Source organism: Nycticebus coucang, chromosome 8, assembly GCF_027406575.1.
Source record: "Nycticebus coucang isolate mNycCou1 chromosome 8, mNycCou1.pri, whole genome shotgun sequence".
NCBI classification, from domain to species: Eukaryota; Metazoa; Chordata; class Mammalia; order Primates; family Lorisidae; genus Nycticebus; species Nycticebus coucang.
In genome coordinates, this window is record NC_069787.1 from 83,149,232 (window position 1) to 83,167,694 (window position 18,463).

Below are 18,463 nucleotides of genomic sequence, written 5' to 3' on the forward strand. Positions count from 1 at the left end.
TTCTCATTAGTGATTTCTTTTATCTGTTTCCTTGCCCTAATTTTCCTTTCACTTTCTCTTGCTCTTTAAGTTGCCGTGCCTCTGGACCAGGGTTTTGATGAGTCCTTTCAGTATAGGACCAGAAGGATGAGAACATTGAAGAGCAAAAAGGGAAAAAAGACAGAAAGAAAGAGAAAGAAAGAAAGAAAAGAAAGGAAAAAGAGAAAGGAGAGGGGGTGGGTAAAAGGGAATATTGACAAAAAGAAGAGGGGCACAGAAAGAGGGAGACAGAGCAATATAGGTGTACAGTAGAGATCTTTGACCCAACCTTAAACCCCCCCAATCTCTGGGGGTGTCAGATTGGGTGGTTCCCTTGAGGTCAGCAGCTCTTTGCTAGCCTATTCAGACACAGTTCCCCACCTCCACCAAGTAGAGAGGAAAGACAAAAATGCTTTATAAATCAAACCAAAACAAGCAAACAGAACACTTTACAGGATAAAACTGGGGGGAGAAACCAAATAATAGGCATAGAAACACTAGCAAAAATGAAGTTCTAATTGTTGAAAAAGGCAACAATGGGAAATTATATTTAAACTAGAAAAATGAAGAAAGAAAAGAAAAAAAGAAAAGAAAAATCTATAGGGAAAATGTTGAAATTAAAAAACAAAACAAAACAACAACCAACAAAACAAAACAAAACAAAGCAGTGTGTATATCTTACTGAATATTGTCTGGGAAACAGGTGATCTTCTGGTGTATGAGATGTAAATCACACTGCTGATATGCCTGTACAAGATAGAGACTGGAGGTCTCTGCTGATTTCTCAAACCTTGCAGGGTGGAGAGCCTAAATCTCACCTCAGCCAATGTAAAAGCCACTTTAAACTGCTAAACTTGGCTAAGCAGAAGCTTTGCCATTAAAGCGCTTGTCTCTGGGATCACTCCTGAAGTAGCTATCCACTTAACCAGCGTGCCAAAACTGGTCTCACTTATTATGCCCCTGAGGGCTAAGGCTGCAAGGCATCTCAGTCCCTGCCTTTAGGCTGCTCAGTCACTAGATTACTAGCTCCTGCCCGATCCTTGCTCTGCAACCCTGAGGGTGAAACTTGCTGGGGGTACTTCTCCCACAATGGCTCCGTGTGGCCCACAGCTGAACACTATTAGCTCTGTCTGCCTCAGTGGCTCAGTCTGGGGCCCTAGACAACTCTTAAAGTCCTCTACACTCTTGCCCAAGTTCTCCCAAGGTAGTTCAACTGAGTGCCAAGTCCAAAAAACCCAAAGCAGCTCATAGGTAAGGCCTTTCCAGTTTTAATCTCACTGCTGTTGTACTTACAGCTGCCTGTGGGATTAGACCAAACGAACATACACAACCACTTGCCAGTTTTCCACTGCTTTTGTCCTCTTCCTGGGTTCCAGAAGTCTCTCGCTGAGTCCCTGGGTCCTCAAAGGGATGTTTATAGGCAGATCCCACCAACCAGAGATGCCTGGAGTCTTGTCTCCCCAGACTCACCATGTTCAGTTGCAAGGAAGCTGTTACTCGACTGCCATCTTGCTGAGTCCTCTTATACTCTATACTTAATAGATCCGACATGTATCCTTCTGTCTTCCTTCCAAAGTTGTCTTCTAATTCTAAGTTCATTTTGCAATTATATCTTTTATTTCTTTAGGAAGTTGATACAGTAGCTGTTCTACATTCTGTATCTGACAGTCCTAACACGTACAGTCCAAGTCTGTTGTCTCTGGGTTCTATTCACTGTCAGAATGACTTGCCTTCTCAAGCCATAACCTTTCCACTTGACATTCCTCTGTCAAAGTCCTGCAGCCTCAACTTGAAGAAATTTTCCTCAGAGGAGGCTGGTTTCTGTTCTTGCTCAGAGCCAAAGTGTGCCCTATCCAGGAGCTTTTAGGCCTGCTGAGGTTTTTGGCTCAAAACAGTTTTAAGCTTAGTTTCCCTCCTTGTTGCAGTTCCAAGATAACAATCTCCTTATGGTCAGTACTGCTTATCTTTCTTCTCCCCCTTACCTGCCTGTGCAGTTTGGCTCCATGCTGCCATTTGTCACCCTACTATTTATGGTGCCCCCTGTATCAGCCATGGCTCCCACCTTCTATGGCCAAGGCTTTCAGCCTCCCTCATGGGCCTCAGCTCCTAGACCCCCAATGCAGGTCTTTGTTTGTGTTGGAGAAAGAGTCTCTCTCCTACCTTTTGCAAGCGCACTGGTGCCTCATTGTTAGAGTAAAGAAAGTTTAGGTCAGGGGAAATTGCAAGAGGGGTCTTAAGAACTTGGTCATTCATGACAACAGAAGCACAACACTTTCTCAACCACTAAAAATCTAAGTTTGTACTAAAAGTGAGGGATGGTTGTGTCAATGGTGGACGAATTATACTAAGAGACTTCAGAAACAAAAGAGAGAAGTACTGATAACATTAAGGTTTGAAGCCAGAAGCAGATTCTGGTAAGTGGCTCCCATGTTGGTCTCTGACATCCAGTCCAGCACAGGTGTCAGTAGACACTGAGCTGCATTGTTTCTTTGAACAGATGGTATGAGAAAACAACCCCAAGGTGGAGAGAGGATCGCAGGACACTTTCTGGAACTTGAACCAGCATGAGGCATTAATGTATTCCCATACCCAGACTGTGGAGGTGCTGTTAAACAAATTGAGAGCCATTTGCACCAAACAGGATGATAAATTTGCTAATGTTCTGGATGCTGCAGGGGAGTTTGGCACTTTCCAGCGGAGGCTGGTGGCCCTCACTTGCATCCCCAACATCATGGCAGGCTTCTTCATGTCTGTGGATGTGTTCGTGTTTGGATATGACAAGCCCTATTGCAACACCAGCTGGATCCTGGCAGTGGGCCCCAACCTGACAGAGTACGAGCAGCTGAATCTGACGGTGCCCCGAGATCCCAGTGGCCATTTTATGACATGCTTCATGTACTTACCTGTGCCCTGGGATCTACCTTCTATTATCCAGTTTGGCCTCAACCACACAGATACTTGCCAAGAAGGTTGGATCTATCCTGGCAGCATAAGGCGATCACTGAATAATGAGGTGTGCCTTGTGCTGGGTCATCCGTGGTTACCCCACAGGCCGAGAGAGATGTGCCCCCATCCTCATTGAACAGGTGGGGGAGCTGAGGCTCATAGAGGGGAAGCCATTAGCCTGAGGTCAACCTGTGGAGGCAGAGCCTGGGCAGATCTCTGTATCTGACCCACAGTTTGACCTGGTGTGTGACATGGAGCCAGACAAGGACACTGTACAGACCATGTTCATGGCAGGGATCCTGATAGGCTCTCTCATCTTCGGGCTCTTCAGTGACAGGTGAGTCCCCAAAGTTCCCCATGTTACCTTACCTTCTCCTCCTGGGCATTCAGAGGTGAAGATTCTCAAGCTGGGGAGGCGGTGTTACAGTCTTCTCAGGTTCCATGTAAGGTTTAAGGACTGGCTCTAGTATCTGAGTAGGGCCAGCCAAGGAGATCCTGGCACTTTGTGCATCCTCCCATTCACTCCTATAGGTTTGGCCGCCACCCTGCCATGCTGCTGTCGCTGCTGGGGCTGGTCATCTTCGGGTTCGGGACAGCCTTTGTGAACAGTTTTCAACTATATTTGTTCTTCCGCTTCTGTTCGTCGCTGGCAATAGTAGGCTATGTCATCTCCAGTACATCCTTAGGTGACAATAAAGGGGTAGGGCAGGGCAGAAAGACAGGGCAAGCCTGGGCATGATGGGCTTGATGGGCGCATAGAAATGGGATGGTTCAAAGTGGGCCTGACCTGGTGGAAGCCCACAGCACACACAGTCAGGACCTAATTGGGAAAGTAGAAGTGGAAGGAATCTCCACTTTTAGCTGCCTGAAGATCATCTATGCCCAGACTGCCCTTCCACCCTCATCGTGAACCTTAAACCCCTCACACCTCACACATTCCCCAACTTTCCTTCCCCCAATACTTCCTCCTTGTATATCTTCAACCCCAGGGCTTACATTTATTAAGCCTTGCAGAAGGGCCAGGCAGCTGCTAAACCCTTTATATGCATTGTTTCATTTCATCCTGACAATACTCTATTCAGTAGGAAAAATTCTAAAATTACTTTAGCTGAGGAGGATACTTCAGAGAAGGTAATCAACTTGCTTAGGAGTCAAACAACACTTCAGTGAAGAAGCTGGGATTTGAACCCCAGCCTATGTGATGCTGAAGCCCTGAGTGCAGCCTTATAACTGCAAATGCCCGAGGTGTCCAAAGTTCACTGGTGGGTGACCTTTTCTCCTTGGGAGGTCTTCCACAGAGCCCTAGGCCTCATGGCCAGAGCACTAATACATTCAGAGCAAAGGTGAGGACAGTGATTACTTGTCTTACCCTGTGTCAGGCTCCAAGTGGGATATTGTGCATAGCACCAGGTCATCTCTGAGAGGCATGAGGTTTGGAAGGAGGGGTTGAGAATGATCAGCCAGGTTGAGCAGCAATAGGAGGCTATGTATGAGATCAGGAGGTCAGGCAAGCAGCCCAGGAAGTGTCCTGGGGGAGCATAGGCACTCTTCCTGGCTTTGAGGGACTGTCTCTGGACCTAGTGCAGATCACAACCAGGCAGAAGACCAGTCAGATCAAAGCAGGTATCTGAAAAGGCTGGATACTGGTGTACCCTGAGAACATTGAGCTGACAATTGTTTTGTGCTCTTGGCCTCTGCACAGTTACTGAGTGGCTAGTGGGTGAGCACCGGGCCCATGCCATCATCCTGGAACACTGCTTTTTTTCTGTGGGGAACCTGCTCCTAGTGTGGCTTACCTACAATTTTCCACACTGGCGGCTGCTGTTTCTGCTGGGAGGGGCACCTGTGTTCCCCCTCATCATCTCTATCTGGTGAGCAAACAAGTACAGGGCAGGTACAGGGGTCTGATGGGCTGCATATGGAGGGGGTGGAGGGGCCCTGAAGCTGTGGGAATATGTAGCATTTCCCTGGGAGAAGGACCCAAAGGCAGAGCCTCTGCATCCCTGGCATTAACCCCAAGAGGATACAGTTAAATGGACATTAGATAGGTGGTCAGAAAGTCAGAAGGAAGAGTGCTGAAAGGCAAGGATTCAAGGACAAGGGAAGGGTCAGGCTCGAGGCAACAGAGGTGAGGCTGGGGAAGGATCTGCTGGCCTTGGTGACCTTCTTGAGGAGTCTAGGAGCTGAAGCAGTGGAGCCACCTGGAGGGGACTCTTGTGGGGAAAGGGAGAAAGTGATGACTTGTTCAGTCAGTTATGACAGTGGCAGGAAAGGGCAGCTGATTTGTATAAATGTAAGAGAGTCTCAGACAGCAATGTGAGGGACTGAGGGCAACTGATGGAAGAAAACTTGGAGGAGGGGTTGAGAAGCAGAGAAGGCATGGCTGACTGAGGGCAGGTGCACAAATGGAAGGGACAGAGGTGAAGGCAGGGAGGGAGGGAAGGGGAAGACAGCTGAAACAACTCATGTGTGAAGGTTTAGGCAGTTCTACATGAAGCAGTTGTCATTTTTAATCTTGACATCATCACAGTTAATCTTCATGGCAGGTGTTAATCTCATGCCATAGCAGATGGAAAGGAAGGAGAACTGAGGCTTTTAGGGGGAAATAGCTTGCCCAAGGTCACACAGCTAAGTGAGGGACCAGGGATTTGAACTCACCTGCCTGGCTATAAATCCCCTGTGTTTCAAGTGGTACGCTGTACATAGTATGGATGATAATAAGTGGGGTTGCCATTTAAGAGTGAGCTCATGTAGCTGACTTGGAGACCTCCCAGGTTTTAAAAATGCTGGAGACCAGTCTGGCAGTCCTTGAGATACCCAAGCAAGTGTGACAGGTCTCCTACGTTTCCCAGTGCATTCCATGTGGCCAGGACTTTGCCAACTGTCTTAGTCTCTTCAGGATCCTATATATAAAACAACAACAACAACAACAACAAAACACCCAAACCTTAGCCTGGGTAATTTATGAACAACACAAATTTATTGCTCACAGTTCTGGAGACTGGAAAGCACAAGATCAAGAGGAGATCCACTATCTGGCAAGGGTTTGCTTTTTGTAGATGGCACCTTCTATGTTTTCTCACATGGCAAAAGGGGCAAACAGGCTCCCTTTGGCCTCTTTTCTAAGGCCACTTATCAATACATGAGAACTCTTCTCTCATAACCTACCCACCTGCAGAATGTCCTTCCTCTTAATAGTGTTGTATTAGAAGCAAAGGAGCAGGGCAGGGCAGAAAGGTGGGGTATGAATTGGGGGAGGGACAAACATTAATTCTATAACTCTCAAATGCATATTTTTCTCCATGCAATACATTAATTCCATCCCAGTAGGCCCAAAAGTCTTAACTTGTTTCATCATCACCTAAAAAGCCTAAAGTCCAGAGTATCATCTAATTATCATTTGCACCCAGGTGCACTGGCTTACTCCTGCTAACTTTGGAAGAATCATGAGGATCATGAGGATCACTTGAGCCGGGGAGGTAAAGACCAGCCTTGGGAACATAAAGACACCTCAACTCTGAAAAATATTCAAAAGTTAAGCACGGATGGTCATATACAGTTGTAGTCCTAACTATTTGGGAGGCTGAGGCAGAAGGATGTCTTGGATATAGGAGTTATAGGCTGCAGTAACCTGTAATTGTGCCACTGCACTCCAGTTTGGGAGACAGAGTGAGATCCTTTCTCTATAAATTATAAAAATAAATATATAATGAAGTAAAAAAATCTGAGTCAGATACAGGTGACACTCAAGCATGATTCACCCTGAAACACATTCCCCTCCAGCTTTAAGCCTATGAAATCAAACTAATATGTGCTACGAAAATACAGTGGTGGGACAGGCACAGAAGAAAAATTCCTATTCTAAACCAGAGAAATAGGAAAGAAGAAAGAGATAATAGGTCCCAACCAAATCCAAAACCAAACAGGGAAAATATCAACTCTTAAGGCTCCAGAGTAATTTTCTCTGATTCAAAGTCCTGTCTTCTGCACACACGGGGGCAGGCATTTGGTCCCCAAGCTCTGGGCAACTCCACACCTGGGGCTTTACTGGGCGCTGCCCAAGCACATCTCTCAGCCACTGGAGTCAAGTGCCTGCAGCTATCCCAGGCTGGACCTGCAGGCTGGAGGCTCTGGCAGTCTGCAGGGCGGCCCTGCCCCCCATGGATCTGCTGGGCATTGCCCTAGCAGGGGCTCACCATGACAGCTCACAGAAGGGGCTCACAGAAGACTGTGCCAGTCTTCTTTCCCTCAGCACAGAGGCTCTTCAGGGAATCCTTAGAAATCTAGGTGGAGGCAGGGACACCTAGACAGCTCTCATACAGGGGGCTCTCGCAGAGTTGACATCACGTGAACACTGCCATGGTTTCTTACTCATGACCTCAGGAGGGACTGCCACTGCAGCAGGGTTATTGCAAGTGGTGCAACCCTCACACGTGGGTTGGCTGAGGATGGCTGCACCTGAATGTGGGGAGCACAGAGTTGGCGTGGCTCCTAGCAGTGAGCACCAATGTTTTGTGGGTGTCTGCCCATCCCTGTTGTGACATAGTTCTGTTCCCTCACCTTGGCAATCTGGGCCTGTGATGAGAGGAGAAGAACAAACAATCTCCACTATGCTATTGAGGTCACTGTTTAGTGTCTTCATGAATAGCACCTGGCCTCTGCTGACCCACACCAGCCTCTTTTTCGAACAGTAGCTAGGCCACACCCTCAGTGTTCTGTCCCAAACACACCGTTGTAACTGTGAAAACAAAACAACATGTCCAGGCTGAGAATTTCCAAATTCTTCAAGTTCTGCTTCCCTTCTGATTATAAAGTCTATCTTTAATTTCTGTCTGTTTGCATTTTACGATCAACAGTCAAGAGACTGAAACCATGCAGTCCTTTCAACAGTCTGATTAGGGATTTCTTCTACCAAATGTCCTATATTGTCACTCACAAGTTCCTTTTTCCATAAAACAATGGATCATGATTATCATTTACCCCAGCTCTTTGCCATTTTATCACAGACTTGCTTTTAGTCCAGTTTGCAATATCATATTCCTCATTGCCATCTGAGATCACTTCACTCTCCACATTTCTATCACCATTCTATTTGAGACCTCTTAGGTAATCTCTAAGAAGATCAAGGCTTTCTTTACCAGCTCCTCTTCTACTGAGGCTTCACCAGAGTCACCCTTAATATTCCATTTGTGGCTATTCAGGCTTTCCCCATGTACCTCCAAACTCTTCCAGCCTCTGCCATTACCCACTTCCAAAGCTGCTTCCACATTTGTTATAGCAGCTCCTCACTCTTGGTACCATTTGTCTTGGTCCATTTAATGAATGTTTCTGGTTGGGTGGTTAATATACAACAGAAGTTTGTTGTTCACTGTTGTGGAACCTAGGAAGTCCAGGTCAAGGCACCAGCCATCTCGGTGTCTGATGAGGCCTCATGGACAGTGCTCTTTCCTGCATCCTCCTGTGGTGGAAGGCCATGAACAATCTTCCGTGGGCTTCTCATGTAAAGTTACATATCCCATTTAAGAGGCTCTTCCCTCATGACCTACTCACCTCCTAAAGGTCCCACCTCTTAATACTATTGCACTAGAGACAAATGTCAGCATCTGAACTTGGGGAGATACAGAGAATCAGAGCAGAGCACCTGCTGACATGGTCAAAAGTGTTCCTCCACTGACTTTTGGGCTTCTGTGCATTTGTCACAGTTTTCCTCCATTCCCTTTGTTCCTGAGAATTGCTATCTTTTAAAAATTCCTGTGGTAGTGGGCATATGGTCAATCCCCCAGCTTTTTGAAGACTCTCAGTTTGATGCTTGTTTTTAGTGGACTTCCTCAGCCTTAGGGGAGAAAAAGAAGACTGATGCTGGACTCTGAAGGGAGGGAAGAGGGGCAGGACAGTAGAGGGAATGAAGTTGTCTCGAGCATCCTGAGTGTATGTTTACAGCAGCCAGCCACAGAGTCCTTGTCAGCTAGGGAGAGGTGGTGCAAGAAATGAGCAGAGGTGATGGCATAGCTTTGTGAACAGGTTGTAGCAGCTCTAAGGATTGAGGAGGTACCAGCTCTGCCTCTGTGACCTTGGGCAAGCCCCTGCTCCTCCAGACTGAGAATTCAATTAGGATAATCATACTGGGTCCAGATTTGGATGAGCATCAAATAAGACCATGTATACAAGGGCGCTGTGCAGAATTCCTGGCACAGAGGACTTTACATGTTAATCTGTGTAGATACTGACAAGCTAGTAGGATGGGAGGGAAGAGTTATTCTCAGGCCAGAGGCAATAGGGATGTGGCAAGGGAGAGACAGGACAGAGTGGAGGCTTCCCTCACTCCTTCCTGCAGTCAAGTAGGGTCAAGCCCAGAGGTCAGTCATGGATTCCTTCCTTGTCACACTCTCCAATCTGTTGGGAAGGTTGGGAAACAGGATAAATTCCAGCTATGAGAATGGAGTCTCAACTAGAGAGTGTGGGCTTGGTGTGTTGTGCCCTCTACCTCCTTGGGCAGGTGAAGAGGTCCCGTGAGCTCTTAGAGAAGACTGAGAGTAAGTAAAGCAGGCAGAAAGCACAGGTAGCAGGTGGCCAGTGTGTCACCAAGCAGTAATCGAGTTCTGAGTGTGGGTTTTACAGGGGAAAGGCTGACAGCCAGGGAGGAGCAGAGGGCAGCTTGAGGTTGGGGTGGCCTTTAATTAAGGTTCCAGAATCTCAGCTCACCTCATGCTGGGTCTGGATGGCCACTGCTGAGACTGGGATGGGCCAATATGGGTCCTTGATGCATCCTAAAATGGTGAGATAAGAGATTAGTGGGCCACACAGGATGGTCCCGGAGTCCCCACGGTGGCTGATGGTGAATGGGAACGTGGAGGAGGCGGAGAAGGTGCTGTGCTACGCAGCCAGTGTGAACAAGAAGACCATCCCTCTCACTCTGCTTGATGAGGTAGGAGGCTTCAGGCCAGGACTGGGGCTGGCAGTCCTCCAGAGGCTGACCCCAGCTCACTGCTGAGGACCATGGTGACAGCAAAACTGAACATTGCCAGGGCAGGTGGAATGCCAGCTGCTGGCTGGGGGCACAAAGTCTAGGGGCACAGACTTTGGGGGCCCTGTGGGGGTGGGGAGCAACCTGGGTTTCAGCCCTGCCTCTGGCTGGTCCGGTCTGTCCTATAGCTGCACCTCCATGGAAAGAAGGTGACTAAGGCATCTATCCTGGACTTCTATAACAATAAGCGACTCCGCAACCTGATTGTGGTATTGGCCATTATGTGGTGAGTATCTAGAGCTGGTTGACAGGGACTGTAAAGAGATGCACAGGCCAGAGACTCCTGTCAGGGAGGAGGGGAATGGCCAGGCCATGGGGAGAGGACCCAATGACACACAGAATGGGTTTCTGTGCCAACTTCTCTCCTCCACACCTTCCTTCCCTGACCCTCTCTCCTCTGCCCATGTCTTTATCCCTGGCTCTGCCCTGTGTATGTCTGTCTGTGTGTTTCTCCTGGCTCTCCAGGTTTACCATCAGTTCCAGCTATTTTACCCTGAGTCTCAAGATGATAGATATGGGCGTGAACATCTACTTCAGAGGGTTGATCCCTGTATTCATGGAGGTGCCAGCCCGGCTGTGCTCAATGTTTCTTATGGAGCAGATAAAGAGGAAGTGGAGCCTGGCTGTGACTCTCCTCCTAGCTGCCATCCTGTGCCTGCTTTTCATTTTCCTCCCTGGAGGTGCGGCTCCCCCTCTTAAGGGCCTGCCCAGCCTACCCACTTCCCAGGTCCCTGGCCAGCACCTGTGACTGGGATTTGGCTCCTGCACCCATAGTCCACAACCCTGTTCCTGCCCCTCCCTGGAGGGTCCCCAAACAAGGTCCCCACACTCTCAGAGAACTGAAGGAAGGGGCTGTTACTGTTCAGAGTGATCATCTTTGCATGGGAGAGTTGGCAGCCTTTCCCCAGTTGATTCCAACCCACTCCACAAGCAGATCTAATGTTGAATATAAACAGATGACAGCAAAAATATTCTTTTAATTGCTACACCAGGCCCTCCTCCCTTCTGTTGCCCCTTTGCCTGGGAAATCCCTATTAACCTTAACTTCCAGGAATAACCTGGCCTCTAAAAATTGAGTGGAATCTTCCATTCAGTTCTCAGGAGCTGCTCTCGCTAGGTGGCCTGTCCTTCCATGGGCTCAGCACCCTGCTCTTGCGGGATCTCCACTAGAAAAGAGCAGTGAGGATAGGCAATATTTTCAAAATGTCAGCAAGCCCTAGACAATGAACATCCCCAGCACACGGAGCTGGAGAGCCACAGGGAAGTGCTAGTGCACACCTACTTAGAATTCCTGAGTCCAGAGCCCTGTGGGGGCCTGGCCAGGACAGTGAAGGCTATGTCTAGGTCTGCAGTGAGGGGCTCCCTCCCTTTCTCTGGACCTGTGTGGGTCTCTAATGGAACCCTGCCTCCCTCAAATGTGGGCAGTATTGATTGGCAAACATAAAATGTGAAACAAATTCATTATTATCTATTGCTTGGTTGGGGTTTTATTTGATTTTTGTGGGGTGGCACTGATTCTTGCTCTGTAGCCTGTGCTAAAGAGTGCAGTGGTGTCATCATACATCTCAACAACCTCAGACTCCCATACTCAAGTGATCCTCTTGCCTCAGCCACCCGAGTAGCTGGGACTATGTGAGCCCACCTACTATGGTTGGGTAAGTTTTCCATTATTAGTAGACATGGATGTTGCTCTTGTTAAGGCTGGTCTGAAACTCCTGACCTCAAAGGATCCATCCTCCCACCTTGGCCTCCCAAAGTTCTAGGATTCAGGCTTGAGCCACCTCACTGGGGCCTTGGTGGTTTTCTTAAAATGTGGCTCAATATGTATTGAGTCAAGGAGAAATACGCAAAACACATGTGTGAGAGAAACTAGGAATAAGACTCCCAGTGGATATAACCTAGATCTCCGATTTCATTCTAGAGTCAAGAAACACCAGGCCCAGAGTGGGGAGCAAGGCTGGGGCAGAGTCTACAGAGGGTGATGGGTTGGGCAAATGTGGGCTCCCATGTCACCATACCTGTGTTACTGCCTCAGAATACTCATCTAGCAGCCTAGAGTTGGGCATCCTGGAATAATTAGCACCAAACCCAGCTGTTGAGGCTCTAGAAACAAATGCCCCCTGCCCTACCCACCTCACAGAGCCCGTGTGGAGTACCCTGAGTGGGCCTGGCAGACAGGATGCAGGCCTGGCCTTAAATGAAGGCTTGAGGAGGAGTAGGAAGTGGGTGAGGTCATGCTGGGTGAGGCAGTGGATCCCTGTTGTTAGAAGCCTGGGGCCTCCCCACCCCCACTGACCAACTCTCCCACTGCAGATGTCCTAACTTCCAGCCTGGCTGGGCCCCTGCACACTGACCCTCTGACTGAATGTCTGATTCTGCTGCCCAGCTGACCAGGTGGCAGGGGGGACTGTTCAGATGCCTTCTGGGAGGGATCAAGAGAGGGCTGATGGGCAGGCCTCCTCCACTGCCTGGAGGGGAGGATGGCCTCAGATTTAGCTGACTGTGTTGTCTGGCCCTAGAGCTGATATCCATAAAGATCCTGGTGATTGCGCTTGGACAGTTCAGCCTGGGTGCTGCATGCACTGTGTTGTTTGTCTCCAATGTTGAGCTCCTACCCACTGTCCTCAGGTATGGAGTATGCTGGGTGAGGGGGCTTGGGGAGGGAAAGATAATGACAAGGTGAACACACAGCAGCTGTGATTGAGCATTCACCTGGTGATCTGCACAGCGCTGAGTGGTTTACATGGATGATCTCAATCAACAACAACAACAATCCAAAAAACTCCCACAAATGTTACTTTTTTATTTTTTTTGAGATAGTTTCACTTTGTTGCCCTTGGTAGAGTGTCATGGCATCATAGCCTACAGCAACCTCAAACTCTTGGGCACAAGTGATCCTCTTGTCTCAGCCTCCCAAGTACCTGGGACTACAGGTGTCTGCCACAATGCCTTGCTATTTTTAGAGATGGGGTCTCACTCTTGCTCAGGCTGGACTTGAACTACTGAGCTCAGGCAATCCACCTGCCTTGGCCTACCAGAGTGCTATGATTATAGGCGTGAGCCACTGCGCCAAGCCTACAAATGCTATTAACTATATTTTGAACAACAAGAACAGAGAGATAAAGGCACTTACCAAGGTAAGTCTCAGAGATGGGCTTAGGTCCCAGGTGGTCTGACTCAGTCCACATCTTGCACTCACTGCCTGGAAGGTGTTTGGGTCCCTCTGAGGCTCAGCCTTTTCCCGTGGTTGGTAGCAAGGAAACATCTTCCTGCCCACCCAGCACTACTGCTGGTGCCTTCTGCCCCCACATCTACACAGCACTGCATGCTTCTTACCTTTCCCTTTCCTGACCCTGATGAAGGAAGCCCAATAGAAAGTGCTGTCTTTGAATCAATTAGGAACTAAATCCTCCATGGTCACACAGTGCAATAGGACATAGTGGTGACTGGAGGGTGAGGGCTTTCAGGAGCTGCTTCTCCCACTCCAGCCATGCTTGGCTCAGAGACCTTCAGACGAGTTCTCGCCTTCACTTTCAGAACCACAGGTGTGGGGCTCACTTCTTTGTTCTTCGGGGCTGGATCCATCTCATCTCTGACAATCATGAACAAAGTCTCCTCCCATCTGCCTATCTTTTTCTGCTGCATCTCAGCTATTCTGGCCCTTGGCTTCACCTATCTGCTGCCAGAAACACAAGATCAGCCCTTCTCTGACAGCCTGGATTACTTCCTACAAAGGAGGTAGGTGTGCCAGGCCCCAGCTCTGCCCGCAAGAGGCCTGGTTCTGAAGCCCTTGGCACTGACAGAAGTCAGGTATTGTGTATCTGTACCTCTTTGCCAGAAAGGTCTGTGTACACACAAGTCTCCTAGCTCTTCTGGATGCTGCTGCCTGCCCAGGTCCACAGCAGCCCAGCTTCTGCCAGCTCCCAGCCTACCTATCTCTCCTGATTTTCCTGGGTCAAGTTCTCCCATTTCCTTGACCCTGTCTGCTCCTCTGGACGGAGGCACTGCTTTGGTGGATACCTTCCTGGAGCCTTCAGAGATGCCCTGGGCTCCTTCTTCTCCCAGAGCTCAGGGTACTGGCATGGAACTGGCTCCCTGAGGACAGCTTTTCTCCTGTCAGTGAACTCTCTGCTCCTCTTAAACAACCCAGACTTCATTAATGCCTCTGTCCTATTGGGCCCGGGAGCCCAGAACCCCATAGTGCCTCCTTGGGTACTGCTGGCCTATTATTCCCTAAGCGTCCCCTCAACATGACTTATCTTGATTGGCAGAACCATCCCTGCTGGGGGTTGTGAGCCTATCACTCTCTTCCTGGACTTGGGGTAAATGCCCAGGTGGAGCAGAGGCTGCCTGAGGTCCTACAGTGTCCTCTGCTCTAAACTACGGGAGTCGCTGCCTCTGGCCTTCCTGTTGCCCTGCTGCCCACCATCCACCTCCTTCCCTCCCTCCCTCAAACGCTCACCAGGACAACATATGCTGGGCATTGTGCCAGGGCTGAGCTGTCAATAAGAAGTCAGAGGTCCCCACCCTTGAGCAAGTCATAGTTGATGAGGGACAGATGTGCAAGCAGTTTTCACTAGTAGACTCTGAGAACAGGATGTGCAGGACCTTAGGATCTAACAAGAGATAACTTTAATTTAGGGGGGAGTCAGGGCTTTGAAGGATGAATAGGAGTGTGCCCCACTGTAGAGAGAGCAAGTACAATGCTACAGAGTAAGAGAGCAAAGTATTTGAGGACACAGGCTCTGCAGGCTGCATGGGCTACCACTGTGCTCTCGCTTCCTAGTGTGTACACAGGGAAGTTACCTCAGACCTCTGAGACTCAGGTTCTTCATTTGCAAAATGAAATAATAACATAGTAATGAAATAGCCAACATGCATTATTTACCAGGTGGTGGGTCCTGGTCTATATATGCCTTAACTCTCTTTGTCCTCAAAATAACCAAATGTGAGGTATGTCCTGTGATTATTCCCATTTTACAAATGAGAACACTGAGGCACAGAGAGGTAAGGTAGATGTAGTCCATCCTTCCCCTCCCACAGAGTTTCTGAGAGGATTAAACTCACATACAGTGGTGGCACAGGCTTTGGCACATGGCAAGTTCTCAGTAAATGCTAGTGATGAGGATGGTAGACCAAACCCAAGGGCACAGAAAAGAGAAGGGTCTGGCTGGGGTTGGGAGATGGAGCAGGGCTGATCCTGGAGGTGAGGTTCCTTCCTGGGCTCCTGGTGAAGCCGGGCTGGGGACCTGTGAGAGGGAGAAAGCCCCACCTCTCAGGAATTGAGCACAGAGGAAGGTGCCTCAGAGTTCCTGTTTTTCCTAGCTCCCAGAAAGATACATCTCAGGGCTCATCCTCTGAGGGCTCCGTCACAAGCAAGAATAACAATGAGATGACTGAGGACACCTTGTCTTATGCTGTGATTGAGGAAGTGGACAAGAACAAGATTCTCAATGCCCAGATCCTGAGACTGGACACACCCTCTAATACTGCTGTGGAACAATTGAGGTGATCAGAAGACAGCAATCAGGCTCCCTGAGGCCAGGCCTCCGTCCTCCTCAGTTTCGAGTTGAGTGTCTGGGCATGGGGTTGTGGACTCCACACCACGAAGTCCTGGCCCAGTGCCCTGTCGGGGGCAGGGTCAGTCCTGCTCCCAGGCTGGATGTCCATATTCAGAATTTATCCCTTCTGGGAAAGCCAGGCTGTGAATCCTTCCAATAAAAGCATCATGTTAGCCACAAGATGGTGGTCAAATGTGGCTATGTCTGGAGACCCCATAGGCTCTGGCCTGGAGGAAGGCAGCTCAGGCAGGATCCCAGACTTCTTGGTGTCTTTAGCTACTCCTGGGGGGACAGTGAGGAGCTCTTGGTGTGGGAGGCAGGGGTAATATCCATGAGGATCTAGGGTGGATGACAGGTGGGCTTGAGCCTTCTCACCAGCCTAGGCACCATTAGCTTTGGTGGGCATCCAGCTGAGGACAGATTTTGAAGCCCCATTTTAAGCACGTGGGGCTTTCTCACACTGTTTTTCCTCTGATGCTCCTAAATAAGCATGTCCCTGGGTATCTTCCATCTCAGTCCTCCTCCTTGGGGCTGCATTCTCTGATTGCTCCAGCCTAGCTGACCTGTGACCTCCATACCAAAGGACAAGCCTGCATAGCCCAGCTCTCTCCCCACCAGTCCCTCTTGCCCTGTGGGTGAGTCTGCCTTTCCCAGTCTGCATGGGGGCTCCTCTGGGCAGAGCCCAACTGGCTAGACTGGGAAGGTCTTGGGCCAGGCCCTCAGCACCAGCTCCTCTCTCTCTGGGAGGGGACTTCCTGAGGTCGGAGCCTACCTCCTCACTGCACTTTTGACCACCTTAATGGTGATCATGAATTTGCTAAAAGAAGCTCCATCCTATTCCTCAGAGCTTCTGAGGGGAGGAGGACAGAGAATCATGTCCGTCCTAATGGAGTCAGGGCAGCAAGGCTCTGGGCCTCCTGTGGTGGGGTTGGAGTGCAATGAGGCAGAGCTGGCCTTCAACCTTTACTACACTTGGTGCCCCCACACTGCATTGGGCATAAGTTCCCAAGCTTTTGGACAGCAAGAAGCAGGAGCCCTCATCTTCTGCTTTCAGGATCATTTTCTGGTCCTCCACTCTTTAATGGACGGCCTCCAAGGTGGGTTTCGAAGGGCCCAGAAAGGAGTCTCAACCAAGTATCTGCTCATAGGACCACAGGATGCTTGAAAAGTCTCTGTTGCTCTTTCTGGGTGAGGCCTGTCTGGGAGATGTGATGGCCAACATATTAACCATGTTAAACATCTGACCTCAAGTTGCTTTAGAGAAGGATTCAGCCAGTACTGCAGGGAACAATAGCATGCAAGGGGTCAGGACAGAAAACTGCTTGGACCGTGTGGATGTGAAGGAACTGGCAGCTGGCATCAAGACCAGCACACCCATATACGACTTCAAGTTTGCTTAGGGGCCAGGGCTTGTCAATTCATTCCAGATAGGACCTACCTATGTAAACCATGGCTAATACTCTGCTTTACCTAGAGTTTGACATTAAGTATTTTAATAGACTAGACCCATGCTGTCCCAGACAGTAGCCATTAACCAGATGTGGCTATAGGATGCTGAAGGGTGGTGAGTCTGAATTGAGATGTCTGTTAATTGTAAAAACATGCTGGATTTCAAAGACAGTACAAAACAATACATAAAATACCTCATTAGTGCTTTTTATACAGATTGCAGGTAAACATGGTACTATTTTGGCTATGTTAAGCTAATAAAATATTACAATGAATTGTACCTGTTTTTTAAAACATTTTGAAGTGCAACTACCACAAATTTAAAAACTACATGTGACTTGCATCTGTGGCTTATATTATATGTCTATTAGACAGCACTGGGCTAGAACATAGAGTGGGACCAAGGAGTTTCTTTAAGAGTTCGAATTACTGGGTTAGAAAGTCACGATGAGCATGCTTGCTTTAAACAAACACATTTAGAAACACCAAAATGAGCAAGTGATGATCACTTTTCTGACAATAAATAGCTACTCAAAGTTAGGCACACCAGTATTTCTCAACTTGCATGACTAGACATGGGTGGATGCAGGGCTTTTCTCATGACTGCAGGAAACTAACTGGTAATGTTTAGTTTGATTTAAACATTGTATTTAGTCTGATGCTGGCCCCAGCTATGCAGAAAGGGCTCTAGAGGTATGTTCCTGGCAGCTCACGCCTGTGGCTCTTCGGTTCTGCAGGCTCAGGGAGCCGGTGCTGTGTTGTCAGCACACTCTTCAGGCCTTGTGGGTGAGTGCAGAGCCCCCTTCCAGCAGTCTCTGGAGTGACAGGCTTCTGTTTGTTCTGTTTACTCTTGACAAATTTCTCAGTAGCAGAGGGGTCATCCCTGAGATCAATTTGGGTCCTGACAAGCATGAAAAGCTTCTTTGAACTCATTTTTTGAATGAGGACGTTAAAACTGACTAGAAATACTAGTCAGTATTAGTGGGTACTCAGCAGCTGCTACCTGTCACGGTCCTCTTGTCCCACAGGGTCAGGAAGTCCAAGGGAATATATGCTCTCCATCACCACAATGGTGGCTGCGTCTTTGTCAGAAACAGTGCTACATACGCAGATGGAAATCTGTTCGTTGTGTAGGATATGAGGAGATGTTTTGCCCATAGCACCATTGCTGACAACAACGCACTTAATTGTCTGCATTGCTAAAATCATTTTGTATACACTTAAAACATCTCAAGTACAGTGTGCACCCTCAGCCTCTGGCTGGGTGTTGGCAGCACACAGGAGCCTCTGTCCTTGTCCTCAGTCACCCACCTAGACAGTGCTGGCACTGGGGTTGGGCCTCGGACCTCTCACACTACCCTGACGAGCTCCGTCCTGCCCTCACCCTCCCAAGGACTGTGACTCCCAAGGGAATGTCCACCTTTGGTACTTTGTGCCTTGTATCACATGGTAATCCAGGCTCGGT

At 48.8% G+C, this 18,463-nt stretch overlaps 1 protein-coding gene across 1 annotated transcript in view; it reads left to right on the plus strand.

Moving 5' to 3' along the window:
- SLC22A14 (solute carrier family 22 member 14) overlaps positions 1-15,500 on the plus strand; it is a 47,869-nt gene extending 32,369 nt beyond the window's left edge. Inside the window, 10 exon segments of the mRNA XM_053598832.1 lie at positions 2,540-3,031; positions 3,198-3,301; positions 3,496-3,650; positions 4,667-4,835; positions 9,769-9,889; positions 10,117-10,214; positions 10,454-10,668; positions 12,463-12,616; positions 13,526-13,726; positions 15,314-15,500. Of these exon segments, the coding sequence (XP_053454807.1) occupies positions 2,540-3,031; positions 3,198-3,301; positions 3,496-3,650; positions 4,667-4,835; positions 9,769-9,889; positions 10,117-10,214; positions 10,454-10,668; positions 12,463-12,616; positions 13,526-13,726; positions 15,314-15,500 (1,896 nt within the window).
- The last annotated feature ends 2,963 nt before the right edge of the window (positions 15,501-18,463 follow it).